The sequence below is a fragment of the Bubalus kerabau genome, chromosome 10 (assembly GCF_029407905.1).
Source record: "Bubalus kerabau isolate K-KA32 ecotype Philippines breed swamp buffalo chromosome 10, PCC_UOA_SB_1v2, whole genome shotgun sequence".
Taxonomy (NCBI): domain Eukaryota; kingdom Metazoa; phylum Chordata; class Mammalia; order Artiodactyla; family Bovidae; genus Bubalus; species Bubalus kerabau.
In genome coordinates, this window is record NC_073633.1 from 26,089,933 (window position 1) to 26,107,546 (window position 17,614).

The window sequence follows — 17,614 nt, forward strand, 5'->3', positions numbered from 1 at the left end:
TAGATTTATTTCCTATTTAAGAAGCTTAGTGGTGACTCTTGGACTCCCAGGTACAAGCCTTTCTGACCAGCTACAGAGAGGTCTTGTCCTTTAGGACCTGGTTAGGTTCTTTTCTGGGGAGGAGGCATGGAGTTTGCTGCCGCGGAGAGAGATGGGGTAGTGAGTGAAGCCAGCTTCCCTTCCACCTTCCTGAGCTGCTGCACTACCAGCTCCTCTGTTACCTCTTGGGAGTGTTAACTGGAAGTCATCCACACTTCTCCAGCAAGAAGCCATTTATTTTGTTTGGATAAAAACACAGGATTAGAGTTTGAAGTCCTAAGAGGTAATCTAGTTCAAGTCTACATTTTTACAGAAAAGGAATTGGTATAATGATAAAAAGTTAATATTCAAATCAGTACTCAAACGGTTCCTGTGAGTTCATGGCCGTCTCCCATGTTTTAATCAGCTACGTTTTTGGCAGCTGTATTAGGCAGTTGTCTCTGGGAGTTCTGGAGGCTCCTGGAATGTGAGGGTGGACGTCAGATAGACGGCTGAGTACAGCTGCACCCAGTCACCTGAGAAACTGCCTGAAGTTTACCCTTGCAGTGGGAGCTGTTGGGGGCACTGATTTCAACTGAAAAGTATATGAGATGTGGAAGATAAACCTGTCACAGACTTGAGGTCCAAGCGCTGAGGGCAGGAGGCAGCGGTTGGGAAGGTTGTACAGACAGAATGGGGGATGTGGAGCTCAACACCCCTCCCCTAGGGAAGCAAGTGCAGTTGCTCTCCACAATGCTGTTCTGGATAAGCCCGACTTGAGCTCCTTGGCAAATCAGTAAGGATGGGCAAGGACCTCAACTGCACCTCATTACCTCGCGGTGTTGGCCCAGACTACCACTGTGCTGGGAGCTGGGAAGGACGGTTCTGTCTCAGTTCTCTGACCGGTTTCCCCGCCTTCCGCAAATCGTTTAACCAATGAGAGCAATAGGCGGGTACCTAAGGACATTTCTGCTTTCCTTGAGTCCCGGCAAGGTTAACCAATCAATGGGAACTTGACTGTTGCTAAGAGACCTTTGAGTTTGGCTCCACCCACACTTAGGATTTTAGCCAATGAAAATCTGTACTTTGGACTGTTGCCGCGAAACCAGCGAGATAAATTCCAGCGGCCGACTGTCTCGGCGCCTGCGCAGATTGGGGAAGGTTCTGGAAGATAGTGGGGCTGCCGCCATTTTGCGGGAAGAGGAGCGGCTCCGGCTCTAGTGCTGCTTTTACTGCCGAGTCTCTGGAAGATAGCGGTGCTTCGTGTACCCCGCCACACCCAAAGGAACAGGGGGAACCGGGACCCCCGCTGCGGGGACCCGGAACTGGTAAGAAACCCCGAAACCGGGTTCCCCCCGCAACGTCACCTGTGCGTGACGTTGCCGCGCGGCCCCTCCCCTTGACGTCACAGGCAGAAAATGGAGTCGAGAGCAGAGTCAGGCAGACTTTTAAAATAAAAAAAAAATAAAAAAAATAAAAGTTTTTGTTTATTTTGACCTGGAACTCTTCGCTGCCTGACTAGTCACTGGCACGATTTTAGGAATCGGCACCCTCGTGGCTGTATCCTTAAGCGATGAAGATGTTTCAAGGATCCGAATGACTGGTCTCTTGGTCCCCGTAGCCCTGACGTTCAGGGTGTTCCACACTGTGGAGGGAGCATCGACCTACCGCGGTCTCAGAGGACTCGTGGGATCCGTTTTCAACCCCTAGTGGCGCCAGAGAGAGATGAGGGAATTGAGCTTTCTTCCTCAGTCTTCCTTATGTGAAAGACTTACGTTCACTATGTTGGCGGCTCTGCCCACATACTCCGTGGCGGTAGAGGAGCATAGGGGGGCCACAGAGGAGGTTTTAGCATCGGGACGCTGGCCCTCACAGAGATGCTGCCAGTTACTTACTTGTAGGACCGTTTTTTGAAGCGTGGCCTTGGTTTGTTACACATGGGAATGTTTTTGTCTTTCTCACTGTTCTTGTGCTTAATTAAGCTGTCTTCAGTTTGGAGATGTTTGTGCCCAGCTCAGTGACCAGACCCAGGAGGTGGCGCTGCCCCTCACCCCTGGGACTCCAGCGTTTGGTGAATGAATTCTGTCTGATTGGGACTGACTATATTTTCGCTCTCCTGTGGCCCGGCTGCATTGGGGCCTAAGTGCTGCCTTGGGTCTAGTCTGTGCTGTGACAAGGTCCACGCAATATCATGATGGTGTGTCCCTAATGCAATTTTTGGAGCAGGGTTGGAAGAAAGCAGTATAATGTTTTAAGATATGGTATTGAATGGACTTTGACCCATAAGTTAGAACTTGAAGAGTTCGAAAACTCCGGACCTGAAAGCGCACAAGTGTTTGGTACTTTATGGCAGCCTACTCTAGTGTTCTTGCCTGGAGAATCCCAGGGACGGGGGAGCCTGGTGGGCTGCCGTCTATGGGGTCGCACAGAGTCGGACACGACTGAAGCGATTTAGCAGCAGCAGCAGCAGCAGAAAGATAGACTAAACCCAGCAAGATTCCAAGTTTCAAAGTGTGCTAGTGTTTTATATATGTGTGTTTCTAAATATATCCATTCATTTGTTTCTTAGGTCTGAAAACTTTATTCCACACGTAGGGGTTCCTTTGTCAACTTATGTGAAAGTTGTTGCATATCTTAAGTTATCCTTGCACAGTACTAGCACTCAACAAAGAGCAGTGCTTGAAACTAGAAAGGCAGGCTATAAAAAACAAAGAGGAGTGTTATGACACTTAGAAAATTTGTATAGACTTGGCAGTCAAATGACTGAAAAGAACAGAGTTTGTAGATCAAAAACTTATTTATAGAGCCATTTTTTCCCCCACTATAGGTCAGATAGCATATATTAAAATCAGCCTGGTTCCTAATATTTTGAAGCATATACTGTATTTTTTTTTTTTTTTTGAAGCATATACTATTGTGAATTGGTTATCTATATAAGCCACACAATAAGATGTGACTAATGAGACTGATTCTTTTCATATACCTATAAGGACATTAATTCTCCAGATGAGTGTATATTTAAAAATAGACATCTTGGCATGCTGTGTACTTTTCTTTTTTAAGAAATTTCCTTTTAAGTTTAAGTTACAAGCCACATGAGAGAGTGGTAACCTGAACATTAGAGTCAGAAGACTTCTGATCAAGGATCAGCTCCTCCATTTGAGCTTTGTGACTTTGGGCTGTTCACAGAACCTCCATTTTTTCATCTGTGCATTAGATCCAGTATTGCCTGTAGCATATGTTACCATTGATTACTAAATAAATGTAAGATAAGAGATTGAGTTCACTGGTTTTTAGACACCTATTTGATTTTGGTTTGGTTTCTATTTTAAGCCTTAAATTTGGGTCCAACTAAGTTTAATGTTGGCCGCTTCCAAGAATCTTACCTTTGTAACATGTTTAGCATAGTGCCCAGCAATGTCAGGTACTACAACTGATAAATATGATTACTTTTATTAAATCATCAAAATAGGCTGTGGACTCTGTCTCCAGTCAAGACAGCATGATTGGATGATGCATTAGCTGCTTTAAAAAGCTGCTTTTACATATCTTGTGTATATGGAAAGTCTTAATTATAATTAGCCTCTGCATAGAAATTCTTCAGATTAGTTTTTTTTTTTTTTTTTTTTTTCAGTTTTATTAAGATATCAGTGACATAGAATAAAACTATACATGTTAAGGTGTACACTTTGGTGGTGTAATTATTTTGAGATTTATCTGTGTTACATATTTTGATAATTTTGGAGCAGTAATCTTTGAATAATTTATCCTGTTGATTTCGTTTGGTATCTTCTGTTTTTATTTGACAGACCTGTGACAAACAGACTTGAGAAAGACCATTGCTAAATATCAGAGCTAGGGGTAGGCGAGAAGTCCTACTGTATGTGTCGAGACAGAAATGCTTCAGAGTGGGACTGGTTAAGCCATCTTAATCACAGTCTTTTTGAAGTACCCAAACTCTAGTTGGTGTTGTACAGAAAATGCTTAATGATGAATCCCCTCATTTTTGTGTGTTTGGGTCAGGCATGTGGGGAAAAGCTTAGGACAAATCTGCATTATTCTGGTATTACTTTGTCTTGCTTTTAATTTTTATTCTTGTAGTCTTACCTTTTTAATGGAATATGTGCCAATTTAAGTTTAAAGCAATTATTTTTTCAGAATTTTGAATAGTGGAATGGAGGCCAAGTGCCCACTATAAATAGTAAGTATGAGTACCTGCATTTTCTTTTAACAGGAAAAGGAAGGACCATATTATATTTTGTCTCTCCCTAGACATCTAATTTTCTTCTAGACCCTGACCGTTTATGAGCCACAAAGCAGAACTAGTTCAGATCTGTAAGATGCAAAAATAAATGTAGGGTAAACAACAGCTGGTAAGATGTTTGCTTTGGAGTTCGAGAAACAAAACTGTATATTCTGATGTCTGTTTCTTCAAAGGGGGAGGGAATGTGGGGTGCCGGAAGGGAAGGAAAAATATAAATGAGGTTCTTATGTATCGATATCTTTTCCCCAGATCTGCTACAATGGCATCCGATGACTTTGATATAGTGATTGAGGCCATGCTGGAGGCTCCCTATAAAAAAGAGGAGGTAATATTCCCTATCTCACTCTTGGAATTGGGTTAGTAAGAAAAAGCAGTTGTGGCTCATCAGTTTCAATGTTTTAGGAATTTTCTTTCTCTGTTCATTTATTATGTACAGTGGCTATTCATGAAAGGTATAATCTTTCAGTAGTCACTGCTAGAGACCAGTGCTCAAAGGCCATACTTGCAGAAAGGGCCCCGAAAACTGGGGGTGAGGGGGCAACATAAAGTTGGGATGGGAACCCTTTGCTCACAGCTGTCAGTGACACAGAAGAAAGTTGCTACATCTCAGACGTAACTCATTTCTCACTCTCCTGGGAAATAGGTGTTGGTGGAATGAACACATGTTGGATAACTAATGTTTGACATTAAAATCTCATCTCTTCTTTTTGGGTAGTTTCCATCCTTCTCTTACTCTCTTTGTTAGGAGATCTAGGTGCTCAGAAACTGTTAAGATAATTGAGAGTTTTAATTTCATGAGCTTTCTTGTCCACTTTTGTTCTTTCCTTGCCCAATGGAATCTGTGTGTCTGCCACCTGATGCCTTGTGGCATTTTCCTGGTGAACCCCTTAGGATGGGCAGCAAAGGAAAGAGGCTAAAAAGGACAGTCCCAGCAACACGACCAACAGCACCAGCAGCATTGACACCAGTGGCTGTGGTACCGACGGGAGCAGCGTCACTGATGGGACCAATGCCACCAATGGGAATGGCATGAGTGGGGAGGCAAGCAAGTAAGTGTGGCATGGGGAAAGTGGGTTGGCCACTTGGGGAGGGAAAACAGCTTTGTCCATTATAGAAACAGCTGGAACAGAGAGGTGGTTGTTCATAAGACTTTCTACTTGAGTAATGGCTCCACTGGGTTATGGGAATAATGGTGATTTGGTGTAATGATCTTCCAGTGTAGACTTGTGGATCAGTCCCAGTTTTGATGTATTTCATTTGAATAAAATAACAAAAGGATCTCTGATTTGAAAACACCAGATACTGTTCTGTTCCATGGAGGGGAAATGGCCATTTCATATACCTGACAGTGTTCAGGGCTGTTTGTAAACTGATGTCATACCATTGTCATGAACTCCTGCCATACTGTCTTCTAGATTTTGGTCTTTTGCTGGTTTTTTTTTCACCCTAGCCTCACTGTCATTTGGTTTCCTTGGGAGAGATAATGAAACCTCTGTAATAAGAGTTGATACTTTCTCACAGGAAGAAGAGGAGTCAGAGCCATAGTAAAAGCAGGGAGAGAAAACGAAGGTCAGTCATTCTGGGGACACTTGGGTTTTGAGAGTTATAAATGGAAAGATACCAGGGAAAGCTATACATGAAAGGCCAGAGGAGGTTGGTTGGTTTTTTAAGGAACTTAATATTCATTTTTATCCATAGTCGTAGTCGAGACCGGGATCGTCACAGGCGGAAAAATAGTCGGAGCCGAAGTCGAGATCGGCAGCGTCGCCACCGCAGCCGTAGCTGGGATCGTCGACATAGTAGTGAGTCACGAAGTCGAGACTGGCGTCGTGAGGATCGTGTACACTACAGGAGTCCACCGCTTGCCGCTGGGTATCACCTTTTGCTAATAAGATCACCTTTGTATTCTGGGTAAAACCAAGTGCACCGTGGTCCCTGCTTAAGGGTGCCTGTATCCTGTTGTTGGGATGGGCAGGAGACCCAGTTACTGGAGGGGTGATACTCAGAACTTGCATGTGTGATGAGGTGCTGTAATCTTTTTTTCTCGTGGTGGAAGACTCAGCACTGGGCCAATGTGAATAGAGGTGGTTTTCAGTTTTGTTGTTCTCTGTTCTGTAGGCATAGGTATGGACACAGTAAGAGTCCTCATTTCAGAGAGAAGAGCCCAGTCAGGTGAGTTGATAATGAGCACTCTTTCAGGGACTGTGAATTATGAATAAAAAGTGGTTTGAGGCAAACCACAGGAATGTGTAGATCTTGAGGGCAGCTGAAGAAAGATGACCAAGTATTGGGAGGGACGGTCTCAGCAGTTGTGCTCTGCAGGGAGCCTGTTGACAACCTGAGTCCAGAGGAGCGGGACGCCCGCACGGTGTTCTGCATGCAGTTAGCTGCCCGCATTCGGCCTCGAGACCTGGAGGACTTTTTCTCTGCTGTTGGCAAGGTAACCCTCTTCTCCCTCTTAGTTAGCTTGGGGTAGCCTGTCTTCTATCCATCCCCCTTTATGCCCAACTCAGGATTTCCGTTCTGCCCTGGATAGGTTCGAGATGTCCGTATCATCTCAGATCGGAACTCACGTCGGTCTAAAGGCATTGCCTATGTAGAATTCTGTGAGATACAGTCTGTGCCGCTGGCCATTGGGCTGACTGGGCAGCGGCTGCTAGGAGTGCCTATCATTGTACAGGCCTCACAGGTGAGCAGCCTGAGAAATGGACTTGAGAAGATGGAGTTGAATGTGGTAGGTGTGAGCGTAACCTATCATTTCCTCCTTCCACAGGCTGAGAAAAACCGCCTGGCAGCCATGGCCAATAATCTGCAGAAGGGCAGTGGTGGACCAATGCGCCTTTATGTGGGCTCCCTACACTTCAATATCACCGAGGACATGCTCCGGGGCATCTTTGAGCCCTTTGGCAAAGTGAGTAGAAAGAGAGGGGAACCTCTGAAGAGAGTTGGGAAAAGTGGGGAGGGTGAGTGTACCTCCTCATCTGTCTGATCATGGTTAACCCACTGCATGTTTCATAAGGGCCATGTGGGTCCCTCCTGGGAAAGTTGGCTCCATCTCTGTATTCTTACTGCTCAGGAGATAAATTAGGCACTGTGAAATCAAATAGTGGGGTCCAGATTAAGTAAGATGAGTCAGCAAAAGTGTTTTAGAAAGAAATGGCTTTTGTCTCTCTTTTTAAAATGATTTGGAGAGATATAATAGGTTGGTTAGAAAGATAGAGGTGTTTAGAACAATCTAAATAGGGGACTTTCCTGGTGGTTCAGTTGCTAAGACTCTGTGCTTCCACTGCACAGGGCACAGATCACAGATTCCATCCCTGGTGGAGAAACTAAGGTCCTATGTTACACATGCTATGCATAGCACAGCCGAAAAAAAGTCTGGGTAGGAAAGATCAAAGGTGTGGCTTAGCTAGAAGATTGTTATTTCTCTTTATTTTGCAGATTGATAATATTGTCTTGATGAAGGACTCAGAAACAGGCCGTTCCAAAGGTTATGGTTTTATTACGGTGAGTCTCTAGTCTTTAACTTTTAATTTTAGTTTAGGTTTGTCCACTTGTCTGATTTTGTAGCTCAGCTTCATCCTCCTCCCGTAGGAACGGTCTTAATGACCCATAAACCCTGCTGCCTGAAGCTTGGACTAGCCTTCTGCCCTTTGAGATGAATGCATTGCTTGAGATCTTGGCTTTGCTCCCACACTCTGTCAGTGGCACTGGTATGGGGTGTCCAGGAGTTCAACCAGCTTCCCTGGTGCTACAACTTGCTCTTTGGGTAATAGTAATAATTCCAGGCTGCAGCTGAGGTTGGGGGATGAGGGAGGTCAGGTATGGGCTTTATTGTAGATGTGTGTTATAGATTTGGTATATTTTCATGATGAGGTGGGAATAAGAAGTTATATACTTCCCTCTGTTGCTACCCTGATTGAAGCAGTTTCTCCACTGAAAAATACTTTCATATTTAAATACTATCGTAGGGAAAATAGTGAGGCCACCTAATAGTGGGCAAGTCTCACCTTTTCCTGACACTCCAACAAAACTGTCTCCCATAACTGGTTCTTCCATGTGACTCCAGGCTGAGGACTGGTTGCCAGCCACAAAGTCTGATAGAAGCTGCTATGTTCTGGGCTCAATCCAGGCAGCCTACACCCCCACAGTTGCCTGCAGGGCAGAGGGGAGGTAGGTTATGTTCTACCATGGGAATTGCTCATCACAGAAGTATCCAGTAAAAGCAAGCCACCTACATACACCACCTGCCTAGGAACTGTCATTACCACGTGCCAGGCCCTAGGGCAGGTAATACCAGAGTAAATAAAGCCAGCTGTGAGGTTCACGGTGGCAAGTACCTTTTTTAGCTCCACACGTGACTCAGATTCAGAAAGGTTCCTCTGGCATCTTTCTGCCCTTGTGTTACTGCCTTTTAGGTCAACACCCTTGACACATAAACAGCAGATTAGGAATCCTCATTATGTCAGGCTGCTGCTGAAAGGGACTAGAGAGTTAGAGGCCCTGTGGCCAGTAGGCCAGAGAAGTGGGGTGGGAGTGGGAATGCAGTCTTGCTTTCAGTACCAGGCTGTGTGCCCTCTTGAGGCCGTGCCTTTCCTAGTTCTTGACTAAGGACTGAAACTTACTAGTCCTGAGGGCTGAAGTGAAACTCAGGAGCCTTGGATCTCAGCCTGTATTACTTCCATCTGATATATACCCATTTGTGAAACAGCCAGTCAGGCGAGGTTCCCTACAGATAACACACTGTTAGGTTCTTAGTGGAGCTGGAAGATTGAAAAGTGATTGCCCTTGAGTCAGCTGGAAAGGGTTCTTGTCAGAGAACCATTTGGGAGGATGGGATCCTAGGTGACATTCCTTGGGAAAGAAAAGTTTGAGCCACAATAAGCATGTGATTTTCTTGGGACATTAGGACTAGGGAGTGTTCGTGGGGCTTTGAGAGCATGTCTGTGGCCAGGAGGTACCTGATACGGCCTGGATTTCTTGTAGTTCTCTGACTCAGAGTGTGCCCGACGGGCCTTGGAACAGTTGAATGGCTTTGAGCTTGCTGGTCGACCTATGAGGATTGGCCACGTGACCGAGCGACCGGATGGTGGCACAGATATCACTTTTCCTGATGGAGACCAGGAGCTAGACCTGGGATCAGCGGGTGGACATTTGCAGCTCATGGCCAGGTTGGCAGAAGGTAGGTTTCTTTGTGGAGTGAAGAACGTGGGGTTGAGTTTTACATTCAGGGTTAGGACTTAACCCCGTCTCTTCTTTCCCTCTGAGGCTCTGGAATCCAGCTGCCAACCACTACTGCTGCTACCGCTGCTGTGGCCCAAGCTGCTGCTGCTCAAGCTGCTGCCCTGCAATTGAATGGAGCAGTTCCCCTGGGTGCCCTGAACCCAGCGGCCGTGACTGGTAGACTTGAACTTGGGGAAGGGAGAGAAGGGTTAGGCCTGGAAGGCAGGAATACTCTGCTAACTCTCCGTGCCTCTCTGTTCCAGCTCTGAGTCCGGCCCTGAACCTCGCCTCCCAGGCAATTGCCTCCCAGTGCTTCCAGCTTTCCAGCCTCTTTACCCCCCAAACCATGTGAGTCACAAGGCCCAACTCGCATCAGTGTTTATAGTTATTTTCTTTCCTTCAGCTTCTATTTACATCTTCTCCTTGCCACAGGTAAATTAGTGGCTCGGTCCACTGCCTCCCTGTGCCTCTGGATCCTGCCACTCCCTGCTCCACATCTACCCTTCCATGGCCCCTTCTCTCCGTTTTGTGGACCAAGCCATTCTGAGGGCATGAACACTGACGGTGGGGGAACTGGGGCCCCCCTTAGGCACCAAGAAGGGCTCCTACCCACCACAGCCCTGGTGGGAATAGACTCTGCTGATCAAAGCTGCTGATCGAAGAGAACAGCGTCTTCATTTGCATTGAACATCTGTTTCTCTGTGTTCATCATCTCCTGGGATGACCTTCATTGTCCTTCCCAACCACCTCTTACTGATTCTTCGAGTCCTACCCCTTTGGGAAGGCCATAGGGCATTAACTGAAGAAACTAACTGCTCTCCTTCTGTACCTTTATCCTGCAATCTGTCACAGAAATCCCCTGAAACCTCTGGTTTGTGAGGACTTTGGAGTGTGAGGGGTTGAACCTTGCTGCTACAGGGCCCTGGAAGGTAGTTCGGACGTGTGCGTTGGGAAGCCTGCCTTAGACCTCACCTTGGGGCCAGAACTGCCTCTGTGGGCTCAGGATCTTGCTGGGAGGTGCAGGAATAATCTGCTAGCCATTTTGGATGTCTTTGGGGGCATTCAGGAGTTGAATGAAAGATCAGGTACCTTTCTGGTACCATCCAGCTTTGTGTAGTTGTCTTTTCCTTTGGCCCAGGGTGGGAGTATGGAGGGGAGACTGCTTCTCTCCACCACTTCCCTGGGCCTCTGGAGACTGGGCTCAGGCCCAGCTGTTAAAGCCACTCTTGTCCCCTCGCTGGACACACATGAGCCCTTCTCACTGGATTTTATACCCTGTGTCTGTGTACATAAATATAAATAATATATATATATATATATATATATATATAAACTTTGTACAAAAGGCATGTCCCACTGTTGTGGCGGCTGCTGCCCATATGTGTGTGGTCTCAGTCCGTTAGTGTGTCTGTCTGATGTTAACTTCTGAGCCAACGCCACAAATGGTTCTTGGGATATAAAACATTTGTAATGTCATTGTGTTTTCTTTCCTTAATTTTTAAAAAATCTGATCTTTTGGAAGAAAAACAGACAAGACAGACACCCTGTCTGTATCTGCTTTATACTCCCATGGTCTTCATGCCCTGTGGTCTCCACCTCTGTCTTTATCTTAATTATCTCTAAACATACCTGCCCATTGGACAGACTCTCCAGCTCTGGCTCTACCTGGGGACAGATCTTGCCTTTCTACCAGATGGCAGTGTGACAGTAGCACATTCTGCCCTTCTGAGGGCGGGTGGGGGTGGGGGTGGGGGGGTTGTGATCCTGAGAAGCGTAAGTACTAAAGAAGCCTCCTCAGCTCACCATTCTTACCCTCTTGATCTCTGTGGCCTGCCTTTGGACCTCTTTGTGTAGAAATCCAATCTAGTATCCAAAGGGGTTTGGGCATTATACATCAGGGCTCCCCTAGGCCTTAGGTCTGTAATTGTTCGTCCTTTCAGTCCCCTCAACTCTTGTTTCCCGTATGGCTCAGCCTGGGACAACACAGGCCTGGGCTGATCCATGCATTCCAGGGAGCTGAGTGTTCTAGGCATGGCCTTACCAAAGGTGAGGCACACCTTCCTCTGCCTGCTTTGTAAGGCTTAGGACAGGGGGCAAGCCCAGAGCCTGGGTCACCAACTGCGGACCAGCCAAGAGAAGAAGGTCTGAGGTTCCAGGGACAGAGCTGAACCTCAGACCTGTCTTCCTCCTGTGGGCCTCCTCCATTCTTTACTGGTCTCTATGGCAACAATGTTAAGGCTTTATTGTCATGCTAAAAATATGGATAATTGCTGCTAGGTTTTTTAATTTGTCAGTTAAGGCTTCTAAACAGAGTGCTGGTTTTTTGGTGGTGAGCTTCTGAGGTTGCTCTTGACACTGAAGTGTTAAGTACATGAAACCTACTTGTGGCACAGAATGCCACTGGGACTCCGGAGGGATTTCTAGACTGCTGCAACCTCACCCACTGTCACCCCTACCCCCTCCTTATCCTTGTTTGCTCTCTGGACCTGAAGAAGGGAAGGAGGCTGCATTATTTTTAGGTAGGAGCAGCTGGCTGTGGCCCAGTCCCCATGTAGTTATTGATTGGGATGCTAATGCATCCTGAGCTCAGTACAGACTATTTGTATACATCATCCTAAGGTTGTGGACCAGGTCTCCTCATGGCAGTCTCAAATGCCTTCAGACTACAAGTACCCACAGGCCTTGCCTCCTGCCTCAGGTGGCCCAATCACTACTCAGTTTCCTTATATTTCCATGCCTGGCTGTGTTGCCTTCCTGCACTGTGGGTCCTTCCACCTCAGTTCTTCCTTGCTCTCAGATCCTCATGTAACATTTTGCAGGAGAAAGACAAGGATGAAAGTAAGGGGATGTCTAAGACAACTTCTGTTCTAGTGTTAACCCATATAAGGTGACAACATCTAATGGGTGACAGTGTCACTGCCTGTGACTCAAGGCCTTCTTATTATTCATAACTCTATAGGGGGTGGTTGGAGTGTAGAGAAGGGGGCAGTAGATAACCCCTTAGCTCAGCCTAATGTAAAGAAGCCTCCCTCAACCTCCTGCCTGAGCATGGTGGCTAAGGTGAGAGGAGAGATGAGACTGTTCAAATCCTTTCCCAGTTTAGTTACGATTTCCCCACCAATCCTCAGCTCTAAAGGGGATTTTCATCTGACTTTTGGCTTACAGCTTCCACTTTTGTCTTCTCTGAGGCAGCCCTGTTCTTTAAACTGCTGTATTCTTGACATTGGGATTCATCCTATTTCCTTCTTAGACTCTAACCACTCCTAGATGTGAGCTACCATGGAAGCAGTGCTGTGACTTACGAACCTTAAGTCTTTGCGTTTTGCACGTACGAAAAAGGGAAATGAACTAATAAAAACTTAAAGGAAGATACTCTGTCATAGCCCCTCTTTTCTCTTCAAATCTGGTGTGAATCAGGAAGTGTTACTTGGACAGTGAGAAGAGGCTATCCTGGCTGTGAAAAGTGAGTGGTGGGAGGTAGTTAACAATAATGAGAATTTATATTTATGCAGCATTTATTGTGGGTTAGGCATTGCTCTAATCATTTTAGTCATTTAATCCTCACAAGGACTCTCTGAAGTATTCTTTTATCATCTTCACTTTGTCACTGAGGAAACTGACACCCAAAAGGTTAACTAACTTGTCCCTCGATTATGTAATTAACAAGTTTGGGATCCCAGTCCAGACAGTCGAGCTTCAGATCCCTTGATCTTAACCTGCTTCTCAGCATCACTGTGAAAGCCAAAGCCTCGGAGTCATGGGGAAGTGTCACTTTTTCTGTCTCTATATCCATACTTCTCAGTATGTCTTGACTTTTTCCACTCCATGTCTACTGTCTTGTTCTTTCTTGTCTTACACTGTCTTATTCTTTCTGCTGGTCAAAAATCCTGCTCTTTAAGATTCTGATGTTTTCCTAGTTGAAGTTTATTTTCCTTTCAGTATTCTTGGTCCTATTATAGTTCTTATTCTGACTTTATTTACAGTTCTTTGTAAACTGTTACTCGGTGGTTATATCTTGATGAAGTCAACCATAGATGTGTTATTTTCATTATTGTTGTCTTTGCACATATTTTGTATCTGTTGAGTTAAATTAATCCCCTCTCAGTTCAAGTCAGACCTAGGCTTCCCAAAAGCTATCCCCTGTAGCCTGCTTAGCTCAGCAGCCTCTTCCATTTCTTCCTCACCCTTCTAAAAGAGAAGGCAGCTTTACTCTTTTTGGGGTTACCATGGTAGCCTATGATGCTTTCTGTCTAAAGTGCTGCTACCACCATCAGAGACTGATGTTTCCTTGGCAACCAGGTGAAGTCAGTAGGCATGAGCTGAATGCAGGAAAGGAACTCTGGTCTGAGAAGCTGTGTATCTGAATTTTCTGGCTTCAATTATCCCCTCTTCCCTCCCAACTTTTATACACTATATCCAGAATTGATTGCTCTCAATATGTGTTCTTGATTGAAAGAGCTCTGTGTGAGGTGAAGTAGACCAATTAACTCAGGTCATGTGAGGAGATGGAGGCAAGAAAAGATCTGATCAAAGATCACTTTTAAAAGTTGGATGAATTTTCTTGGCTTTCCCAGATGATCTGCTCTCAAGAGCCCTTAAGGAATTGGCTGGAGTTACTGGAGACCCATTAAGCAGTTATTTTTGAGGGCATTGGGTGGATGAGGTGCATGAAGATTGTAAAGGAGCTAGTCAGTGCTGGATTGCAAAAGAAGGGAAACAATGACCTTGGCAATCAGAGAACTTGTCAGATTTGCCAGTATTCCAGAAAGGATGGGAACTTCAATCAGCTTTCAAGCATCTTGAAACCTGCTTGTTTAAAATGAGTGGTGCTGAGAATCTGCCTCCTCCTCCCACTTCCTAGACCTGACCAAGACAGGGTACCTCCACCCTGCAGCAGAAATATCATACCGTGGAACACCACCATGTGGTTCAGATCTCTCTCCTGCCACAAACCAGCTGAGTCAGCTTGGGTGTTACTTCACTTCTGCAACTCAGACTCCTCACCTGTAGAAAGGAAATGATTACAAAAGTTCCTGTTGCAGGCATGTCCTGAGGATTCATTGAAATGATGCATGGAGAGGGCTTAGAACTGGCTGGTTTGTCCTCATTCCCATTCCTGGGAATGTCTCCACACTTGGCTTTCTACCTGCTTCAGCCTCAGAGAATGCTCGAGATTTACAGGGGGTGATAGGGCCCTACCGATGACAGGGCAGTGATGAAAATAAACCTGAACTGTTCTGGGCTTAAGTACCAGGCTCACAAGGCCCCGGGTCACCCACAGTCAGGCTAGCTTTCAGGAAAACCAGTCATCCCACTGGTCCAATCTCCTTTTATACTTGAAACTCTACAATGGGATTACAACCAGATGGCTTTGGAAAATCAAGGTGAGTCCCTCAGGTACCTTCAGGATACCTAGCACCCTCTGCTTGGTCTGGGTTGGGAAAATCCCAGAGCATTCTCTGTTACCGTCCTTTGTAAACTGCCCTCCTAATCTCCCCCAAGCATTCCTATAGCACCTGTCTTTCTTGGTTTCCAGAGCCTAACTCTACCTGCTCTGGCAGTTCAGAGTAAGTATTTTAAATCAGCATTGGTCCTCTGCCTAAGGTTATAATTGGAACAAAAAAATGGGAAACTAGTATAAGACCATCCTTAGGCTAAAGTTGCCAATCTTCCCCTCAATACTCCCCAAGAAAGAAATCCAATAATGGGTCTCGTGAGTCCTGTGGGAGGTATGTTGGACTCTGTGGACCGCAACTTAAACGTGTATGCCCAGAGCAGGCTATGCTTTGAGAGATTCGAACATTACATGGTGCCTGAATAAGGGGCCGGACACAGGTTGCCAAAAAACATTACTTCCCTATACCCCAATAAAAATTTTAAATAATTTTTTTTTTAAAAAGCATAATTTTCACTGCTCACTTGTTTACTTATGAAGATATTTGCATTTTATCTAGCCTTCATCACATCTTGTAGGATGTGGGATCTTAGTTCCCTGGCCAGGGATTGAACCCATGCACCCTGCAGTGAGAGTGGAGTTTTAACCACTGAACCACCGTTATCCTCATTTTAAATTGGGAGAGCTGAGGTTCAGAAAGACAGGAGAGGTTAATAGTGACTTTCTCCATAGACTTCTGAGTGCCAGCTAAAAAGGCTTGCATAGCTCCATCAAATTTGTATTCTCACCTGGAGTTTACATGGTCTCTAGGTTGTAAAGGCATGACATCAAGATTCAAATTCCTTGAGTATATCCATCTGAGAGCCCCCGGATGATAGAGGACTAAGAAGCAGGATGCTCTTAATCTGGCTTTGGGGCCCTTTTACAACTTGGATGCACCATCCCCCCCAAATTGTGCTCTGTTCTATACAATGAGGGTCTCTGCCTCATCATGTGGCAGGCTGCCCACCATTTCTTTTGAACATTTTCTCATGTGGTTTTGCCACAAGGTGTTTCTTTTCCTTCTTTCCCCCTTCTATCTACAGCCTATGTATAACCTTCAAGGCCCAGTTCCTAATATATGTGTTCCAAATGTTCTTTTTCTTTCATTCAGACTTCTTAGAGTGCTTGTTACAGCCTGCAGTTAGAATGTGGTGTAGTTTGCTGCTGCTCCGGCCGTGTCAGTGCTTCCTCCACCTGGTCCCTGCTCTCCAGCACGATTGTAAGCTGCCTGCGGGCAGGGATAGCGTCTTGTTTTCTCCATAGGGCCCACCGCAATGACTTGCATATACAGTACTTGAGTGGAACAAGCATTTGTAGATTAAAGATTAAAAAGTCCAGGAAAATTTTACTTAGACTGATGCAGATTGGAGTAATGTTAGATAAATTAAAAGATGTATGTGTGGATGGACTTTCTGGGAGTGAGGATTTAACCCATAAGACTTGTGGAGCGTCCTTCCAGGGCTCTGGTGGCCTTTCAGTAGACCTTGCTCCAGTCTCTAGAGGAAAGTTAGATGTAGCAGGGCAGAACTGTAAGCACAGGCCTAGAGCAGAGTGCTCTTGGCCAATGAGGAGGCCTTGTGGGCCAGGGTGGGTGGGGTTCATAGAGATTGGGCAGGGGCTGGGCTAAGGGAGCAAAGACCCCAAGATAAAATTACAGTGGTTAAGAGGATATGAGGGCAGAGAGGAACTTACCTGGTTCAGGCAGCTCGGCTCCAGGCCCCTTTGCTGGTCTCTTAACGGTAGCCCAGGTCAACAGCCTGCTCTTACTTCGCCTTGATCATAGAGAGGATGAAGAGCTGGCCAGGCTCTCAGAGAAGACCCCATCTCTCTGAAGTCTGGCAGGAGCAGGGCTTCAGTTTCCGTCTGTTCTGAGCTCTTCTGTAGGCGTTTGGAGGGAACACACAGATGGGTTGGGCTGATGGAACTGGCTGAATTGGGGGGAGGGAAGCTTGTAGCGTGTGTGGCTCCCTTATGGGGGAGGTCCTGCCATCATCATCTTTAGAATTCTACCACATGAAAGACACTAGGCCTTTCAGTTCCTCACCCTCTCCTCCAGTGACATTTGACCACTGGTAACCCTCCTCCCTGGGCAGTGGCCACCACTTCTTTGGCAGCTACATCCCTACTGTGCTTCATCTGCCTGTGCTCAGGACACTCTCTTTGGTCCCTCTTTTTTGGAACAATGAAGCTTTGTTTTGTTTAAAATTATTTAGTTTATTTAGCCATAGGTAAAAACTCAAAAGGCAGAGAAAAGAGCTTACAATGAAAAGTAAACCTCCGAACCTGTCCTCCCCCTACCCGTTTCCCCTTCTCAGTAGTAATCAGTACCATCCTGGCTGGTGATTTGTTCTGTCACAGACCCCTTTGGAAATCTGATGAAATTCATGAACCTCAAGTGCAAAGTTAGATACAATCACCATTAAATATCAAGCAGACATGAGTGGAATCCCAGTTCTATTGCTTATTAACCTCAGGCAAGTAAAAGAGGTAGTAACACCTTATAGTCATTCAAGAATTGAGATAAAGTGAATAAAGTCCTAAGATCATCATCTCACCATCCGTGCTGGGCTGGTTCCCCTTGGCCCCCAGATGCTCAGGTAGCTGTATCCTCTGTGTAGGCGTGAAGGGAGTTGCTGCCTCTGCTCTTTGTTCAAACTCAAGGCTCAGGCAGC

General features: G+C 45.8%; 1 protein-coding gene across 5 annotated transcripts; it reads left to right on the plus strand.

Annotated features, from left to right (window-relative positions):
- The first annotated feature begins 53 nt into the window (after nucleotides 1-53).
- Nucleotides 54-16,300, plus strand: RBM23 (RNA binding motif protein 23). 5 transcript variants are annotated; one of them, XM_055537089.1, is made up of 14 exons: nucleotides 54-1,346; nucleotides 4,532-4,607; nucleotides 5,174-5,331; nucleotides 5,804-5,851; nucleotides 5,981-6,154; nucleotides 6,401-6,454; nucleotides 6,605-6,722; nucleotides 6,819-6,971; nucleotides 7,056-7,193; nucleotides 7,724-7,789; nucleotides 9,269-9,464; nucleotides 9,551-9,682; nucleotides 9,769-9,853; nucleotides 16,054-16,300. In XM_055537089.1, exons 2-14 carry the CDS (start codon nucleotides 4,542-4,544, stop codon nucleotides 16,085-16,087), a joined length of 1,422 nt encoding a protein of 473 aa, XP_055393064.1. In that variant the 5' UTR covers nucleotides 54-1,346; nucleotides 4,532-4,541; the 3' UTR covers nucleotides 16,088-16,300. The 5 variants fall into 5 exon arrangements, with proteins under 5 accessions (XP_055393064.1, XP_055393065.1, XP_055393063.1 ...); XM_055537090.1 differs by lacking the exon at nucleotides 16,054-16,300 and adding an exon at nucleotides 9,938-10,822; XM_055537088.1 differs by lacking the exon at nucleotides 16,054-16,300 and adding an exon at nucleotides 10,358-10,822.
- The last annotated feature ends 1,314 nt before the right edge of the window (nucleotides 16,301-17,614 follow it).